The sequence below is a fragment of the Parus major genome, chromosome Z, assembly GCF_001522545.3.
Source record: "Parus major isolate Abel chromosome Z, Parus_major1.1, whole genome shotgun sequence".
Taxonomy (NCBI): Eukaryota; Metazoa; Chordata; class Aves; order Passeriformes; family Paridae; genus Parus; species Parus major.
Genome location: NC_031799.1, coordinates 69,424,974 through 69,443,381, shown reverse-complemented (window position 1 = coordinate 69,443,381; position 18,408 = coordinate 69,424,974). Strand labels below are relative to the sequence as shown.

At 41.6% G+C, this 18,408-nt stretch overlaps 1 protein-coding gene across 1 annotated transcript in view; it reads right to left on the bottom strand.

Annotated features, from left to right (window-relative positions):
- The window catches only part of PCSK1 (proprotein convertase subtilisin/kexin type 1), a 28,407-nt gene extending 12,962 nt beyond the window's left edge, over window positions 1-15,445 (bottom strand). Inside the window, exons 1-7 of the mRNA XM_015615264.1 lie at window positions 15,087-15,445; window positions 13,513-13,617; window positions 10,037-10,147; window positions 7,645-7,791; window positions 7,109-7,185; window positions 5,388-5,476; window positions 1,097-1,269 (exon numbers count right to left, since the gene is read on the bottom strand). Of these exons, the coding sequence (XP_015470750.1) occupies window positions 1,097-1,269; window positions 5,388-5,476; window positions 7,109-7,185; window positions 7,645-7,791; window positions 10,037-10,147; window positions 13,513-13,617; window positions 15,087-15,269 (885 nt within the window). The 5' untranslated portion in view covers window positions 15,270-15,445. The remainder of the gene's footprint in view (window positions 1-1,096; window positions 1,270-5,387; window positions 5,477-7,108; window positions 7,186-7,644; window positions 7,792-10,036; window positions 10,148-13,512; window positions 13,618-15,086) is intronic.
- Window positions 15,446-18,408: the final 2,963 nt, after the last annotated feature.

Here is an 18,408-nt window from a genome sequence, read left to right as displayed (position 1 = left end):
AAACCAGACAGACCTTTGCAAAAGGAATCCTTGAATCCTGAGAGGCAAATGGGTAAATTTGTTCCCTATTATAAATAAAACAAGCTGCAAAAAAACCTGCATTCTCCACCAAAGAAGCTGATTTTTCAGAGTAAGACCAATGAAAATTTGTTGTCTAATTTTCACCTTTAATTCTCCCTCTGCTCTTGCTGCCTGCCTATGGACATATAACCTGTTACAAACTCTCTCCTCTCAGTCTCCATTATTCCCTCAGAGTATCTTTGTCAGCTATCAGCATTTGAATTGTTCTCTCCTTTTCTCCTCTACCTACTGATGTTAATTGCCCTTTATCCAAAATTGTCTGTTTGCTTGTCCTTCAGGCTATTTCTCTCTTCTCCCCTCTATGATTCAGTTGTTCTCTCTTTATTAGTACCTGTCCATCTTTAGATATCTTTTCACCTGACTGGCAAGAGCAAGAGTAGTTTACTAATAAATTCATGGCAGCTCTCAGTTTGCACCCTATTTATCATCCAAACAGCTCCAAAGAGTGTAACAAGGAAAAAAGAAACCCGCAAAAATATTGCTCCCAGTACTCTTCATCACACATTTGTACTATTTTCATTTTAATTGGATCATGACATGCACCAATTTAAAAATTAATGCAATTAGCACAGTACAAGCTCATCCACAGGGTGCTAAAATGCATCACTATTTCGCACAGAAAAATATTCATGGAGCAGGAATTTTGTATTAAATTTTATGGTCTTTCAGTGCAGAAATCCAATTACTGTTCAATGTAAAACAAGCAGCAGAGAAGGCTGGGTGTAGGGTGAGACAAAGGCAGCAAAATTAAGGATGTAAAAAAAAAAAAAAAGCTTATCCATGGAGATTAGCAGCTATAAACCAGTTTAGAAAGCCCTAATGGTGTTTTCTCAAAAGCCCATTCTGGCTGGAAATTTCTCTCACCTGTACTATTAAAATATATCATGTCCTTTCAAATATATTTGAGCAAAGACAACACAAACCATCTTCATTTTTTTCTCTGGTATCAACCATTTTAAAATTCTCTTCTCTGCCAAATTTTTTGCTTTTTTTTTTTTTCCCTGAAGTATCATACCTGGTTTATCCCATACTCGAAAGCCTTCTGTGCCAACCTCCCAGGTCCCTCCACAGTTTTACCATCATCATTAGGGCCCCAGCTTGCACTGTAAATATCCACATGTTCTGGATTGAAACCGATTGAACTGGCCTCAATAGCATCGGTGACTATTCCGTCCAGCATTCGTATACCTTCACAGGAAAAAAAAAAATAGAAAAAGAATCAGACTGGACTTATTTTCTGTTCCCTCCTCCCTGTCTTTGTTAACTGGTTTTAATGTTTCCAGTAAAATTAAGCCATAAGTACTGCAACCACAGCCAACTGCTGTTCATGTAAGCAATATTGATGATAGCTCCTGCCAGTGTAAAAAAGTACAGTTAGATTTTATCTGCAAAGCTCAGTGTTTCTCTACAAACATAAAAAAACCCAAAACCTTAAAATCTTGTTAGCCTCCTATTTATTTCTTTCACTACTTCAGAGACCCAAGAAGATGATGTCTTGCTTACTGTTCCTGGCTTTTCTTATTGCATTCTCTTTCTTCTCTGTCTTCTCTCTTACATCTGCAACAAAGACTCCTCAAGCTGCTAAAAATGCCACTGAAATTAAATAGGTTTTACCAACATTACTTTTATCTTCAAGAGTTCTAAGAGTTTGAGTTCAAAGGCGTAGTTCTGAATGTTCTGACCAAAGCACTTGGCCCCCACATTAAAGGTTTTGCTGTCTCTGTGACGCTGCAATTCCACCATCTCTTCAATCTCCACCACAGGAAAAAAGTCTCACTGCTTTTCCACTGCCATGTTTTGGGGTTTTTTTGTACTGTGAGCAATCCAGAGATATCTAGTCATTAACAATTTATTAGGACCTGCATGATCTAATCTCTTTCAGAGTGAGCCTGAGCTCAGTGGTACTTAAAATTCAGGTGCAGACTGTGGTTCATCTGCATCGGATCCTTTGCTGAGCAAAGCCACAGCTCTGCAGTGGGGCTGCTGCCACTGTCCAGTGCTGGAAGACAGCAGAAAAAGCAGAACTCTGGCAAAATCCCCACTGTGGTATGGTGCTAAGAGCACCAGCAGCAATATAAGAGCCACAGCAGTCAGGATTCAGCCTGTGTTTACAAGCAATAAACATGTCTGGGTTCCCTTGGATTTGGCAGGTTAGTGCTACAGCAGCTGCACCATTGCTGGCAGTTGGTGAATTATGAGGATTCGTTCTTTAGTATTTTCCACAAAAGAGGGATTTTGCCAAAGCACAGCAGGCAAAATGTAGTAATTCAATTAAAAAAAAAAGTCCAAAAATATCCTCAAATACCCAACAACATAAAACCTCTAACGTTACCCTTGCAGCTCCGTGTTTTTTTCTTTTTTCTTGTTTTTTTTTTTAAGCTATTAAGCAGGGGAAAAAAGACTGCAAGCATAATTCTTTTCCCAAATGGCTGACCTCTTAATACTCCTAATACTTCAGAGATAAAGCTGAGCTTTATTATTTCATATTCATTACTGCTAAAATAAGACAAAGGAGTTAATCCTCTCTACCACAGTGTTACAGCTGCTCCACTATCACTCCCAAAGCTGGGAAAAGCACCTGTGCCTCAGGTACTAAATACACCACTTACCCAGGGTTGTCTTAAACTTAGAATGGTTTGATTACTCTTTTTTCTATTGTCTCAGAATTGCCAGACTCTCTCATGCCAGCAAAGACCTGCCCCAGGTGAGAGCTTGCAACACACAAGATAGTGGGAATGCAAGGAGTAATGTGCTGATACTTCCCACAGAAAAAGAAAACTCTGCAGATAAATAATGTAATAAGGAAAAAAATCCAAACAAACCAAGAACAATGATCCGCAGTGATGTTTTTTCAAGGAAGAAAAAACACTGCCTTGCATTCCTGATCCTCAGAAACCCTGATTGTTCAAGTCAGGTCAGGGATTTGATGACTGCAGTGATATTCCCTTCAGCAGATTCCAATGTCCTCTTGCATGGACTCTTTTCTATTCTTGCTCCCATCATCAGCCCCACAAAATCAAAAGCAGGAAAAGCCCAAGGTAATTTTGGATGCACATATATGTATCTGCCTGGCAGAAAGCTATTTTTAGCAACACATCACTGTGCACAAATTCTCAGCCCAGTCCTTTGTAAAATGGAGCTTCTAAACCATTTAATTACCATGGCAGCACCATGGAAATATCATAACACTGTGGTAGAGTCAGGTATGCATGAAAATACACGTGCCCTGCTTTATACCAGAGGTGAGCAATACACATTTCTCAGCTCTACAGAGGCCAAGAGGTGAATGTTAAAGGGCACTGCAAAGGTGTCACTTTGAAAACTGGCATTAAGAGTGTTTTTTGCTTCACACAGCACACAGAGGAGCCCATGGTACCCACAGCCACAAAGCAATGGAGAAGTTAGCCAGTATTTCACAACAGGGCCAGGCATTGATGTTACTGGAGAGAACATTCAGGACTGCTAAACTCAGTACTTTCACAGGAAACAAACAACAACAAAAAATAATGGAATGTTTTGTTTTAACCCCCAAGGCAAAGTTAAACCAACTTGTGATGCTGAAAGTTGGAGAACAAGGTATTCCAGATTGTCAGGGTTTCTTTCCCTAAAGCAGATATTGACTATCAGAGAGAAGGTCCACCTACCGGACCACTGGATTCATCCAGTCTGGCAACTGCTACAAGCAAACAGCCACTTAAGGAAGTTATTCTGAGCTAATGTCAAGTAGAAGTGTGCAATGTGTCATTTCATGGATTTAAAAATAAATAAAAGAAAAAAGAAAAAGGAAAAAAAGCAGCCTCAGGAGAAATGAATCCTGTAGAGCTCAGAACACCAAAAAAAATCTCCCAGTGTGTAGCCACTCCAAATTTATCTGAATCTTTTGGAGACTTCTCTTATCTTCCTCTGCTCTTTGAACATATTTTTCTTCCACCCCTGTCTTAATCAGTCTGGTCACATCTAACAGCTTACAATTTCTTTCAGATCTTTCCATTTCTTTCTTTTCCATTCTTCCTCCTCCCCCACCCAAGTGTATGCTGCTTGCTGGGTAATGTGGATTGCTGGACTGCTTTTCCTACTGTTATTTCCCTTTTCTAGATAAATCATCCCACACAGATCTGTAGTTTGCATATGCAAATGAGCACAGATCCTATGCAAATAGCTGTGGAAGAACCTCCTCCGTAGATGCAAGAGCCTTAAAATATGGGCACAGTGGGAGTTCAGACATCTTTGCAGCTTCATCCATTTTGCCTTCCTTTGAAAATCTGACGTCTTCATGTTATGAGTGAGATATTTTATTTAAACAGATCATGACAGCATAATGCATCATGGCAAAGGCAAACTGCAAGGCTGACATCCATGACAGCTTGGGATCCATGGGATCCGACAAAACACCATGGTGAAAAGGTGGGAACGACAGCTATGGGAGTCAATTGCCACTCATCATCCCATTGTTTAAAAGGAAAGAGAGGGAATAATTAAAAAAAGTGGGACTGTAAAAATAATTTCCTCTGAGCTAAGTACCATTTGCAACTGATACTTGCATCATGATTATTTCATAAACAACCAACAGATTGAGTCATTGATTAAAAAACAAAACAACGATATTGATTGATGGGCAAAAAAGACTCTACTTGTTTTCAAATTTAACATATGGTTACTAGACACTAGAGAAGGAAGTTGTTGAAACAAAAAGGGCAGTTGTTTGCATAACTTGACTGACATGACCTTTCAAATGTGATTGTGTAAAAGGGAACAATATGCTGCAATTATGGATGGGTAAAACTTTGTGTACTCCTACTTTCACTCTACTCAATCCCTCTCCTCCCCTGGATAAGCAATAGTAAGTAATTAGTCCTTCATTCCTTAAAAGATGTCTTAACTCTAGGTAAATTATAAGTTGTTGCTATTATTTTTGTTGATGTTGTTAATATTTTTATTATTAATGTTATTAACAAGATGATAACTAGTTTTATTGCAATTATCATAATCATCATCATCCCTGCCTATACTGTTGCTGCTGTTGTTATATATTCTATCTATCTATCTATCTATCTATCTATCTATCTATCTATCTATCTATCTATCTATTCATAACCAAATTCCAGACTTTATTAAAGAAATCTTGTCATATACAGGCATCACTCAGCACTGTTGCCAGACAGGATTTTGAAACTTATAATACTGCAAGATAAATGTTTTCTGAGAATGACCAATCATTCATATTTCAGATTAATGGTATCTGGCAACACTCAGCATCTGTCTCCTTTCCATTCATATTAGACATCTACTTATTTTTGTTTCCTTACCTCCAACCCTGGAGTTGTAGGCTACTCCAACTCCACATTTTCTGTTGTTGGCTTGCATGGCAATTTCTCCTGCACACCGTGTCCCATGCCTGAATAAATACAGCAAGAATAAAGAACACATCATAACGGCTTTGCTGTTTGTTATACAGAAAGACTCGTCAAGGACCTTGATTTGTTTGAATTCTTCCTTTCAAGAGATGAAATGCAGCTATTGAAAAGCTTTTGAGTTGTAGCTACATGATACAAAAATACTTATTTCACCTAAACTTCGTTAAATATAATTTTGCCTATTTAATGCTCAAAGGAACATTTTCATGAGAAGATAAATACTTCTCTTAATCTCACTGTAGATACCAGTATTTTTGTACAGTGAAAAAGCAACATAAAATTATGGGGCTAAGAAGTTGTCTTCAGACAGAAATATGATACAAGTATTTTTTAATCACACATTTAGAAACTTTTTTTCTTAATGACTGCATTCATTTAGGATTCCAGAAAGTGAGCCTTCAAAGTATCCCCATTGCTATTTTTTTCATGTAACAAAAGATTTTCTATGCAATTATTTTTATTTTTTTCCCCCCCACAGGTGATTCTAATTCCTCAATACAGAAAGCTTTCCTATAAGTCTCAAGGTAAGAGTGTTGTATTACGTAATGCTACAGCTTGTTATTCAATGACATGCTTCAGCGCTTCTGGGCTGAATTCCATTTACTTATTAATAAAGATTAGAGGCAATACAGGTAGATTTAAGAGATAATGACATCATAACAAGAGGATAATGGCTTCTTTCTCTAAAATAACACTGTAACAAAGTAAAAATGCCATTTTTCTAATGTCTTTCTCATGGGTTTTTTTATCCTCCGACTGATTTTTCTTTTTTTCCCCCTCATACAATGATTTGTGTTGTAAATGCTTCTGTACTGTCTGATAGGAAACAGGGGACCAATGCATCAGTTTCTTGCTATCTGTACTGAGTAGTGGCATCCTAATTTGTTTTAAAAATTGACTATTTTGTGTACCAGGTTCTAAGGAGGTCCCTCTTGTTCTCTTTCTTATGGACAAAATCCGTAACAGGGCTATGATGGATGTGCTCAGGTCTAACAGACCCATCAAGAGACTTTTTTTTTTTTTTTTTAATTCCCAGTGCAAAGAAGAGAATTGATATAAAAATATACTTTGGGAGGTCTCATTCCAGAAACACACAGAGACGCATGAATAGATCATTCCCTTCATCTTGCAGAAACACATCAGCCCCTTACATGTACAAAGACATGAAGAAATTCAGGACATAATAGGGAGATTACAGTTATGAAATGCTTCATCTGGGAATTTTCAGTGCTTATGCCAATGTTATATGAGAATATAACAAACTGGAATACAGGAGGCTCCTTCTGAATTTCCAACAGCACTTCTTAACATTGAGGCCAACTGAGCACCACCACAGGTTGTCCTGGGAGGTTGTGGCCTCTCCCTCCTTGCAAGTATTCAAAAGCCAATCCTCATCATCCTGGGCAGCAGGCTTTAAAGCTCCTCCTTGTGCAGATGACCTCCAGAATTCCCTTCCAAGCTCAGCCATCCAGTGATTCTGTTACACAAACTTTTCCTCTTATAAAATAATTGCCAGAGGAGATGTACACAGAAATTTCTCCACTTGTATCCTCTAACACAGAAACTAACAGTGTAATGTTTTGTTCTCTTCAGACAATTATGAACCTACTCACTTGTTTTCATTTGTTGGGTCATATCTAGGAAAGGGATCATGATCATTGTCATTGAAATCATAACTTGCCTTTGGGTCCTACATGTGAAAAAAGAAAAGCAGAATTAATTCAGACAACTAGGAAAGACATTTCTAAATTGCTAACAAAATGGGTTCTAGAGTCTGTATTTATTTACTTGATATGCCTCATATAGGCAGCAATCAAGCTGGTAGAACTTGATGGCCATTAACAATTCCATAACTTTTTCATGGAGCTTTAATAATTTAGCATTAAACCACTACATACAAATGTGTCTGGGAACTAAATCTACTGAAGGAAAAACAAAACAACAAAATATCCACCCTGCTACCATTGATAAGTGACATTCAGCTTCCTGTGACACAGACCAGGTTTCAAACCATGCCTAAGGCAAATATTTCAGTCTCTGTACTGCAGGAGCTGACTTACAGAACACACAATGAGCTGGGGAAGAGTGTCTGTTTATCAAATTTACGACTGATTGATATATTCTATAGCACTCTAATGCTCAAACTTACATAGTTAGCATAGATGTCAGTGTGATTCCACTCCAGTCCATCATCTAGGACTGTGATGACAACTCCCTTGCCTGTAAATCCTTTCTGCCACACAGGAATAACATGGAGATCCAGTTTGGGCAGGGAAGGAGTAATTCTTGTATCTTGCTGTGGGACAGAGGGGGTTAAAATATATCAACATTTTATCCATTTCTACTAAACAGGTCCAAAGTCATATTTTAAAGATGCTGTGAACAATCTCAGCTTTAACTTCTGTATTTGCTCAAATTTTGCAAACACAAAACAAAAATGAGTTTCATCAAATACTTGCGGCGCTGAAAGATTTACCCCACTGCCTGAATATCCCTGAAGACAACTTCTGAACAAAAACCATCTTGTATTTTTGGTAAGCAGGCAGCAGACACTGAAGGGAGTGGTGGGGATGCACCCATGGACCTTGGAACACTGGGTTAATAATCAGACCTGCCAATGTTTGTTCTTTCCATTTGATGAGGAGCCAAGGCAGTGCCTGCAGTGCAGTGAGCTGGATTTCCTCCAAGTCTATTTCCTCCTTGGTTGTTAAAGTTAGCCAGAGCAAAATAATTAATGGGTAAAACAATTAAGGTAGTTGTTTGGTTGGGAACAACAGTGTTGAATCACAATTTTCTCTTTACTACCCTCATTGCTGTTCCTCTGGTAAATCAGCTGGAAGTATGAATCATGTATAGCCTTCTGCAGCAAGTTTTTTGAAGAGTATCTCTTAAATGGGTCATTTTCCCCCTATAATACTAAATGATCAGTACATACATCTAATTTAGAAAACATGCTTGCAGCCCCATAAAAGCACAGATGCAAAAAGAAGCACTTTCTTTCTGTTTCTCTGTGCACAATTACATTAGCTGACAGCAGGTTTGTTTATGTCTTTGTTTCCAAAGAGATGCTGCATAAAATACAAGGCTTAGGAAAATAAATTTGCTATAAGGATGAGATTTCTTTCGTTTTTTGCTCTCTATACCTGACTGCTTCCATTTAGGAAATTATTTGAGATTTCAAGCTTCGTTCTCTTGAATCCATATAAAAATAATATTTTTTCCTGGTGATGTGTGGAGGTACACTGGAGCTAAAATTGTTGCCATCAAATCATAAAAATAAGGTAATAGTCAGTTATTCACTGCAAGGCAAAAAACGTATTTTGGAAGAAAATCTCTAACACATTTATACATTTAATCAGAAAAATTCAATGTGCATTGTGAGCAAGGGTAAATAGCATAGTTTTTTTTTCTCATGTATGAAAACTAGAGGGAAAAGTAGTGAAAACCATAAATAGGTGGAAAAAGGAACTACATCGCTGGGACAGAAGAACATTGCCAGGTTTTGGGGTTTTTTTTCCTCCAGACTGCTTTTATGAATCCTGCATGTGTCTGTGTATTTGTCTAATACAGACATCTTGGAAATATCTTGCTTTTTTGGATACAGACAAGGAAGCAAAGAGACATTCTGCTTCAAAGAAAAGAAATATTGTTACAGATAACAATATTTTTCTGTTTGAAAAACTCTGCAGGAATCTTCATGGAAATATTTTGTGCTACGTGGTCTACAATTTACCTTCCTTAGCTGAAATGAAGGAAAGCAGCCTAGAGTTTGGTATGATTTCTCTAGGATGAACTCAGGAAAAGTATTTCCAGCCACCCAGACCCCATTTGTGCTTGACCTTTCTCTTTGATTTGTTATACCTGCCTTTAATCCCATCCCTAGTCTGAGTGAAAGCAATGAATCCTAAACTGAAGGTACAGCTAGATGCACAACAGAAACACAGGCTCTTGGGAGAAACCATGTAAAAATCTAAATAATCAACTGTATTTCTCAATTGGCACATGCAGACAGAAACAGTGGAGCCCTGGAAATTTTTTTTCCTGAGGTTTTGAGCATGTGATTGAGCTTTAGAGACTCTCTAATATATAAATCCTAGTCCAGGTGGCTGAAGGTGCTTGTCACTTGCATGCAGATGCTTCTGTTTTCATCTGGTGTATATATTCTGCATTACCAATTTTAATAAAGAAATACATGGCCAGCTTCAGATATGGTAATGGACTTCTTACACAAAAAGAGAAAATATTTTAAAATCATCATTAAAGTGGATTTTACCAGTTATGAATTTGTGAAATCACTCCCCCCCCATACTAAACAGCAGCTGAATTGGCATCTAGAATCTTTGTTGAAGCAACACCCCACAGAAGAGAGAAGGTTTCCTGAAAATGTTATGCACAGAATTCACTCATTTTTACAGCGGACACTGTAAAACGAAAGGGAATCTTCATTTATTCCCTTCAGTGCAATCACTCTGATACTGATAAAATAATGCAGCTGATGGCATAACCACCTTCCCCAGCTCCACAAGGCAATAAAATCTTACCAGATACCACTGCTGATTCCACATGGGGTCGTTGAAAAGACTTTCTGCTGAGTCTCTCACTGAGGCACGCTTGGTTCGTTTTTTTTCATACTGCTGCTCTGCCCATGACACCTACAATTATTTGTAAAAATATGACAAGTGAACCTCTTTAATTTGGGTCTTTCTCAACCTAGAGTATAAAGGTATAACCTAGAGTATAAGTATTTTGTCACACAGAGAAATTTTGGTGCCTGAAGCAAAATAAGGAACATTTGGTACAGAAAAGAGGATTATTTAAACTGTAGTGCAGTGAGATTTAGGGAGGAGAACTTGGTGAAATCAAAATACTGTAGAATCAATTAACAGAAAATCCTTAAGTACACATTAATAAAAATCTCCTGTGAGTGACACAAGGCAGGTTTTCACATTGAGTAAAACCATGTAGTATGGCTAGAAGGTCATCTAAGCAATGGTGCTTACTGAAACAAGGAAAACCATGGCCTGCTTCTTCCTGCTACTTACCTTTTATTAACTCTCTATTGGGAGTGAAAAGGAAGGAAGAAATATTACATCTGGCTTCAGTCTAGCAATCATATCAATGCTGTTACTCACAGACCAGCTGGACCTCCAAATCTCCTTCCTAGCAGTGTTTTGAAGAGTGGTCAATTAGCAAGCAATGAATATTAGACTAACCTCATCACTGGCATAATTCCACTTAAGGCAACTAGAAGCCAAAATGCTTCAGCATGCTTTGATAAAGCATCAAACGAGCCTTTGTGCACAGACACAGCAGTCTCTAAGGCACTAGGTTGTATTTTAAGTGTGTATCACCCTTGAATGTATTACTGAACCCAGTTCAAATGAAATTCTGATGATGATGATGCCTCTCTCTGTGCTGTGTGCTCCTTTTGGAAAGGGAATAAAACATTATCCATAGTTGATCCTTGTATGGTCACTTTGATGCAGACATAGTTCGTCCTTTTCATCCCAAATTCCAGGCAGGAAAAGCAAACTCAGGTTTGGTAAGATTGCCAAGGTCCTGTGACAAGCCTCACATGAAGGGTGCTTTGGATCTAATCTTTCACTTTCAAGCTGTGAATAGATTCCGTTCCTTTTATCTACTGTGATTGAACAGCTTTGTGATCCTGACATCTATCGTCACGTATGGGATAATAATGACTCAGAAGTTATGATTAAAATGAATGATTTGATTAAAATGCAATTTTCTAATGAAAGCCTAATGAAAATTCACTACAAGAACATAAATCCTTTAAAATGGTAGCTGCATTAGGCATGTTTGTGATTCTCTTTGCTATGTATTTAGTCCTAAAGCCGCTACAAACCTTGGTCGTAGAAGATGAATATACCCATAAAAGCATAGGTATTTTAAACTATGCTTCATATCTCAGGCCATACATACTTGTGCACACGTTGGAACAATTACCTCTATCTCTCTTCCCTCCCCACAGCAAAGCTTGACCTCTTCACCACCCAACAGTAATTAGCAATTGAAAACTTCCATGCTTGTTATTTTTTTTTCATGGTGAGCAAGTGCACTGAAGGGAAATGAGCTGAAACTCCCAAGCACATATGTCAGGCAAACCAGCCAAATGTTTGTCACTCGGCAGCTGGATGAGGTTCCAACCATCCATCTCCAGCAAAAGCTAAAGGCCCCATGCCAAATCTCCAATCACTGATACATAAAGCAGTAAAAAAACATCTCAACTCAAGTTTACTTGCAAGAAAGTAGATTTGGAAACTAGTGCAAATACTAGAAGAAGTTAGGTAACCAGATAATTATATCCCTTCAATGTATTCACAGCCTTTTTCTGTTTTACAACAAACACTATAAGAAGCAGATAAATATTCAGATTAGAGCCAAGTTTTACCACAGCTTTCACACGTAACATACCGTGAAATTCATGAAGGTGTTATACAAACAAAAACAGGATTCCCTTTTCTCTCCCTTTTTAAAGGTTGAATCTAAATCTTTTTAACTAGGCTGCTGCTGAACAAGAGCAGCTCTTTAGAGCAAAGGTCCCTGTGCAACTAAACAGTGTTACATGATTGCTTTGTGTTTATACACTTACATAATGCATAATTACATCTCATTTATTCACAGACTTAATTTGCATACTGGATGGTAAATAAAATGGAAATTGGAATAAATTTAGCAAATCACCTGCAGCACTTTGAATCTAAGAATGCAAGGATGTAATAATGTCTGGTAGCAACATAATACAATCACTTCCATTCTGCTAGAATTTTAGAATGTGATGTGTTGAACATTCTCATTCTTCTCCACATAACAGATTAATTTGATGCAGTAAGTCCAAAAAAAAGAGAGACTGCACCCAAAACTCTGATCCTGAGCATCATACTGCAATGTATGACATCTTGTCATCTTATGTAGGCATAATTGGATAATTAAATTGGAACTAGTTTAGATTGAATCTGCAGGTTTGAACATTCCCAAGTTAGGATTATTTTAACTTTAACTGTTAAACCAGCTCATGTTTGCAAGGAAATAGATGATACTATACAGTTTTAAAATAAAACAGGCAAAACAAACACTCTGTCTTGCCACACAGAATATTTCCTCCTAGTTGACATTTGCATCTAAAACCTCCAGATAGAAGATTACTCATTCTGAAGTGAATTGTCCTTATATGATAATTTGCTCATTTTGACAACTAGGTTACTTCATGGTTTGGACAGCTCATATTGTCACAATGATTGCTGCAACAATGTTGATCTTAAAATCAAATGTTGTTGTTGTGACATTTCCCAGAAAACAGTTTGTAAGAGAGGCTGACAGCTTTCTGGTCTGCTCTTTAAATTTGTCATGCACCCCAGTTTTTCATTATGCTTACACAGAGAAGTGCTGCTCTCTGAAATAAAGCCAGACAAACAAGGAGTCTGCCTCACCAGTGGGTCGTACCTTGGCTCCCCAGTTTGTCTGTTCTCTGATTGCAGTGGCATATCATTGTAACAAAAGACTGCAGCTCTGGAATGTCTGATGGATCCTTTGAGAAGGGATTTTAGCTTGTTGTAGAAGCCAATCCAGCAGAACCTCAGCCCTTTTTTCCTACTTCTTTTTTTTTTTTTACTTAATATTCAGTCACTTTAAATCAAACCTAATTCAGATGGTAATTGCACAGACGTGGCCTAATTAAACTTAGTGTATCTATGGATTTTTACTTTGAATCCAGCCCCTTGGTTCCCTGTTCACATTTTCATCAGTGGCACATCAACATCTGAAATTCTGGTGCTGCATATTCTAAATCTTAATTTGGAAACTCTTGTAAAAATATGTGGTAAGGGAGGGTCAGATTCTGCCTGTGAATGACAGAATAGTTAAGTATTATTCAGCACAAGTATAGCTGAATATATTAGACTTGCAAAATGAGGAAGGCCTGCCTGTGACCTCCTTACGAAGCTGGCGGTAAGGAGGCAGAATATAAAAAATATAAAAATAAAAATAAATTAACACTTACCCGCTCATCATCAGAAAGTCTCTTAGTGATATGAATAGCACTTCTTCGGGACCGTCTTGGGTGAGTCTTATGTCTGAATAAGTAGTGGTTTTTCAGGGATCCAATCTGTAAAACACAGGCATGCTTTAATTATTAGGAGGTATCTCCCCACTGTGAACAAGTACCAACAATAAAAAGATGGAAGAATTCACATTGCCTGAAAGACAAAAGAGAAAGAAACTAGCCTCTAGATATTTTAATCCAAACAAGGAAGCACTTTTCAAGTAACAAGTGCTTCTCTCAGCCTGTGTGCTGCTGAAAGAAGCTGGAGGAGTAATTTCATTTGGGCTACTCAAGTGCAGTCATTACTGCTACAGTACCCAAGTTACACAGCACCTGTACTAGTGACCACAACACTCATGGACACACCTCGGCACATTTCAGTGGGCAGGTCGTGCACACTGTGCACAGATAAAACAAAAGTTTTATCTGCTTTTACCGGGTTTCAGCTGGGCAGGTGTGAAAAGCTTTGTGCGGCTTCAGAAACCTCACTGCGGGGCTGGGTCGCACAGGCACCCACTGTAGCAGCATTTTCACTCCTCAGCAGCCAGCCACCGGGCAAGCCAGGTGCACCCCGCTGACTCTGAGCACCCCGCTCCCCTAAGGATGGGCCCTTTGGCAGCTCTGGGGGCAAATGTACTGGCTGCAAAAGCAGAAGGACTAAACCCTCAGAGGTGGGATCACACCAATGGTTTTGGGAGTGCGGAGAACAAGCCGTGCCCTAACGAGGGGATGGGCAGGCGGACAGAGGGACAGCACGGAGGGGAGCTGACCGCGACCCCGACCACGGGGCCGGGCCGGGGGCAGCAGGGTCCCAGCGCTGGGGGACACCGTGCCCGGCACAGGACCCTCGCCGGGAGGTGAGACGAAGCTGCTCCCTCACGGCGGTTACTCATCCCTGACAACGCTGACGTCACGGCATCCCAAAAAAGCGCCCGAGGGATGGCTGGAGAGAAGCCCCGCGATGGCGATGGAGCCGGCAGGGAGGGAGGCGGCGTGGGGCCGGGACCACCCGCGCCCTCCTCCTCCTGCCCGGAGTGCCGGGAGAGAGCCGGGAGCTCTGCCCGGTCCTCTGTGGCACAGCGCGGTGCCCGGCCGGTCTCCTCGGGGAGAGCGGAGAGCCCCTCCTGACTCTCCGGTTTTAGGAAGAGCAGCTGCCCTCCCTGGACGCCTCCAGGGAGAGCCGGACCCCCCTCCCGACCCTGCCCAGCCCCGCCAAGGAGAACGGGAGCGTCCTGCCCGTTCCCGTCAAGGAGAGCCCGAGGTCCCCGCCCTGTCCCCTGGGGAAGAGACGAGTCTCCCTGCCCCGTTCCCTCTGAAAGAGCCGTCCCTGGCCGGGCGCCAGGAAAGGACCCGGACCCTGGCAGGCTGCGGTGTGGACCGGGAGCTGTAAACTCCCCCGAGCCCCGCGGGCGGCAGCCGGGCACAAGTTTGAGGGAGAAGGGACGGAAGGAGCCTCGCGGGGTGGGGAAAGAGCTCCGTCGCGGAGCATCCCGCGGGATGCACGGCAGCGGCTGTCCCCCTCCCGGCCGTACCTGCCCCACCAGGTCGTAGTCCAGCTCGTCCGCAATAGCTCTGGCAGCATCGGGGCCGGCCGGGATCTCCGCTGCCCACTCGTTGAGGAAGAGCCTTCCGGCGCTGCCTCCTCGGGGCAGGGACCAGGCTGCCAGGAGTACGGCCAGGGCCGCGCACCGTCCGGCCCAGCGCCGCCCGGCCATGGCCGCGGGACGCGGGAGGGATGCGGGCGGGATGCGGGCGGGATGCGGGCGGGATGCGGGCGGGATGCGGGCGGGATGCGGGCGGGATGCGGCGCAGCGTTGCTACGCGATAGCGCGGAGCGGAGCCCTCCCTGCCTGCCTGCCTGCCGGCGCGGCTGCCCGAGGCTCACAGACCCTCCGGAGCCGGAATGGAAATGAGTGTTTACACGTCAAAACGACGACAGCCATCCTGACGTCAAGTGTACCTGGCCCCCGAGCCGGGGGGGGGTGATTCCCGGGGGGGCGCGGAAGCGAGCGGGATGGAGACGGGGGCGCGGGGGCGAAGCCCGGCGGGTCTCGGGGGACGGGGAGGGGATGGCGGGGGTGGCGGCGGCTCGGCGGGACGGGGGATGGGGGATCTGGTCCCCGAGGGTGGTGGGGCGCCGGGCCGGTGGCGGTGTGCGATCTTTCCTATTACCGCAGGTGATGGGTAAGACCGAGCCCGAGGTGAGGCAGGAGCGCGGATCCCGCCCGCCCCTCGCACCCATCCCGTCGCCGGTGGGTTTTCCGCCCCCAGCCCGGGTCCCCTCTCGCCTCGGTGCGAGGGCAGAGCCAGGCGAGCCCAGCATTTTTTGTTCAATTGGGTTTGTAAGCGGGGACCCACTGGGCGGCACAGCACGATTACAGCGCAGTGTCCCCCGACACCTCTGACACACCACAGAGGCGCTGCTTTAATGGACACCCTGCCCACCCTGATGATGGTGGGCAAATATGTTTATCCTCAAGAACAGTTACTAATTTTGTACAATTTCTCATTTAAAAATAATTTCAGTCGCACCCGGTGGTCTGCACATTGTAGTTTTTCAGCAATTGCTTTAATTTGTTAACACTTATTTCCACATTTTCATTTTGCATTTGCATTTCCCCAGCTCTTTCAGTTTTATCTAACTTTCCCTCTACCATTTCACTGTATTTTCACCTACTAGAAAATGCTTCTAAAAGTTTCCTGATGTTTTCTAAATGCCCTTTGCCTCAGAAACTGAACCTTTTAGCATCTTCACTTTACTGTGCAGTGTATTTAATTCCCTGATTGTTCCAACTTTTTAATTACAAATTTTAGCAAGCTGGTTTTAGATCTGTGCTTCAGTACCAGGCTTCCTTCCATTTATTATGGAGTGACAGATATGCCTGCCTTGCTCTTCATTGGCTTCTAAAATGGGAAAATAACCAAAACATAAATATGAAGCAATGAGGAGAGGAAAGCATTTTAAAAGATCAGTGTTTCAGTGTCCCACGTTTCAGCCCCAGGCATCACCATGCCAGAGGGGATATAGTTCTGGGTATCTCCATGGACCCACAGGGATCAGGAGGCTGTAATCTCTGCCACTGCTCTGCCATAAGAGTAGGAGCCTCAAATAGCAGGAATATGAATGGATCTAAGAGGGGGGAAAGGGGGAGTGTCTAGTAAGTATACTGGAAACGACAAGAGAATATCAATAAATATTGATATAGAATAGAACACTGATAAAATGGCACTACAGCACCATCCTGTTGCTCACCCACGTTTGCTTTCTGCAACATGGTGTGGTGACAGGTCAAGATTCACCAAAGCCAAGGCAGCAACCAGGACATGTGGTTCCTGTTCATTTTAATTTGTTTTATTCTCTGCCTGATTTTCTCAGTGTTCACTGCCAAAAATGCCTTTTTTTCACTTTCCTGGACAGATGCCTTAAAGATCCCTCTGTTCCATTTTTAGAATTTTTTCTGAGGCTTTATTTAAATGTGGCCATCTCACCAAGTAATTTCTGATTCCATGTGGGTTTTTCCTGTATGAGTGTTACCAGCAATGTTCTACTCAAAACACAAAGTGCTTTTTACCTCTCATTTCTCATCACTGAGACTGCAAGTTGGCATGGCTTTTTTACTGCATTTTATATTAAGGAACTCAGCAGAATTGAGTCTCCATATAGAGATGAAATCAGGGTCATATGTACGTATAATTACAATTTATCCTGAAGTCTTTAAGTAGTGGTCAGAACACTTACACCCCCAGGAGTGTTTTGGAAGTCTAGGCACTCTTTTCTAAATTAATATTCATTCACATATGTCTGGTTTTAAAGAAATCCTCCCATGCAAGATGATGGGCTGTGTACAGAGTTCTGAATTGTGCTGGAGAATGAGTCTGTGCTACGTGGATTTGGTTATGTCATCCATTCAGGAAAGATGCTGTCCAATGCACTACATTCCCATCTAATAATAGCATAATAAATGGGAACAGCTTGCTCAGCAGCATCAGGTGGAGTCAAAGATAATTGTTTTATGCTTCATAAACAATTTAGGCTTGTTGTTTATCAGTGAAATATTTATTTAGTCCCTACTGCACCCAGTGGTATTTTGCCTGAGCATAAGATCAGAAACAAGCACAAGGCTGATTATTAAAATATTATTTCTTCATTATAACTTCAGTTTAACATGAAATTCAAGGTAGACCTGCTTCCAGGGGATCCACATCCCAGTAAGGATATGGTGCCAGTTTTTTTTCAGTGTGTGGTAGATCAGTGGGAATCATTACATTTCCCAAGTAGAAATATGTCCTTGTAGACCTAGTACAAAATATTCCTTTGCACATAGGTAAGACATCAATACAGCATGTTACACCAAGGATTAAATCCTAAGTTACAAGGACCAGGAGTTTAACTGAGTGGATCTTTCTCTCTTATTGTCAAAAGGCATGCAAACTTCTGAGGCTGTAGCTGTGTTTTTGTACCCACATTTCTGATCCTTCTAAGATTTGTCGATGAAAAGGGGAGACAGGCTGGTTTTGAAAAGCCAAAACCAGCTTTGCTTATTAAAACTTATTTAAACTTATTTAAACTTAGTAATCCTTATTCAAAGTTCAAGTCCATAATCTTGAGCCCAGCTCTCTGTTGGCTGCCATGGCATCTCCCCAGACTATCTATTCACGGTGTGGGCATCACTCTCTGCAGCTGCTACCCTGTGGCTTCACCACATCCACACTGACATCCAACAAACCCATCCCTTCAGTCAGAACAGCGCAGAGGGGAAAGCTGGAAGGGTTCAGGAGCTCCAGCACCTCTCAATTGTGGCCAGGGCCCTATTTATGTTACAGGGTGGGAAGCACAGGCACAAAACTCTGCAA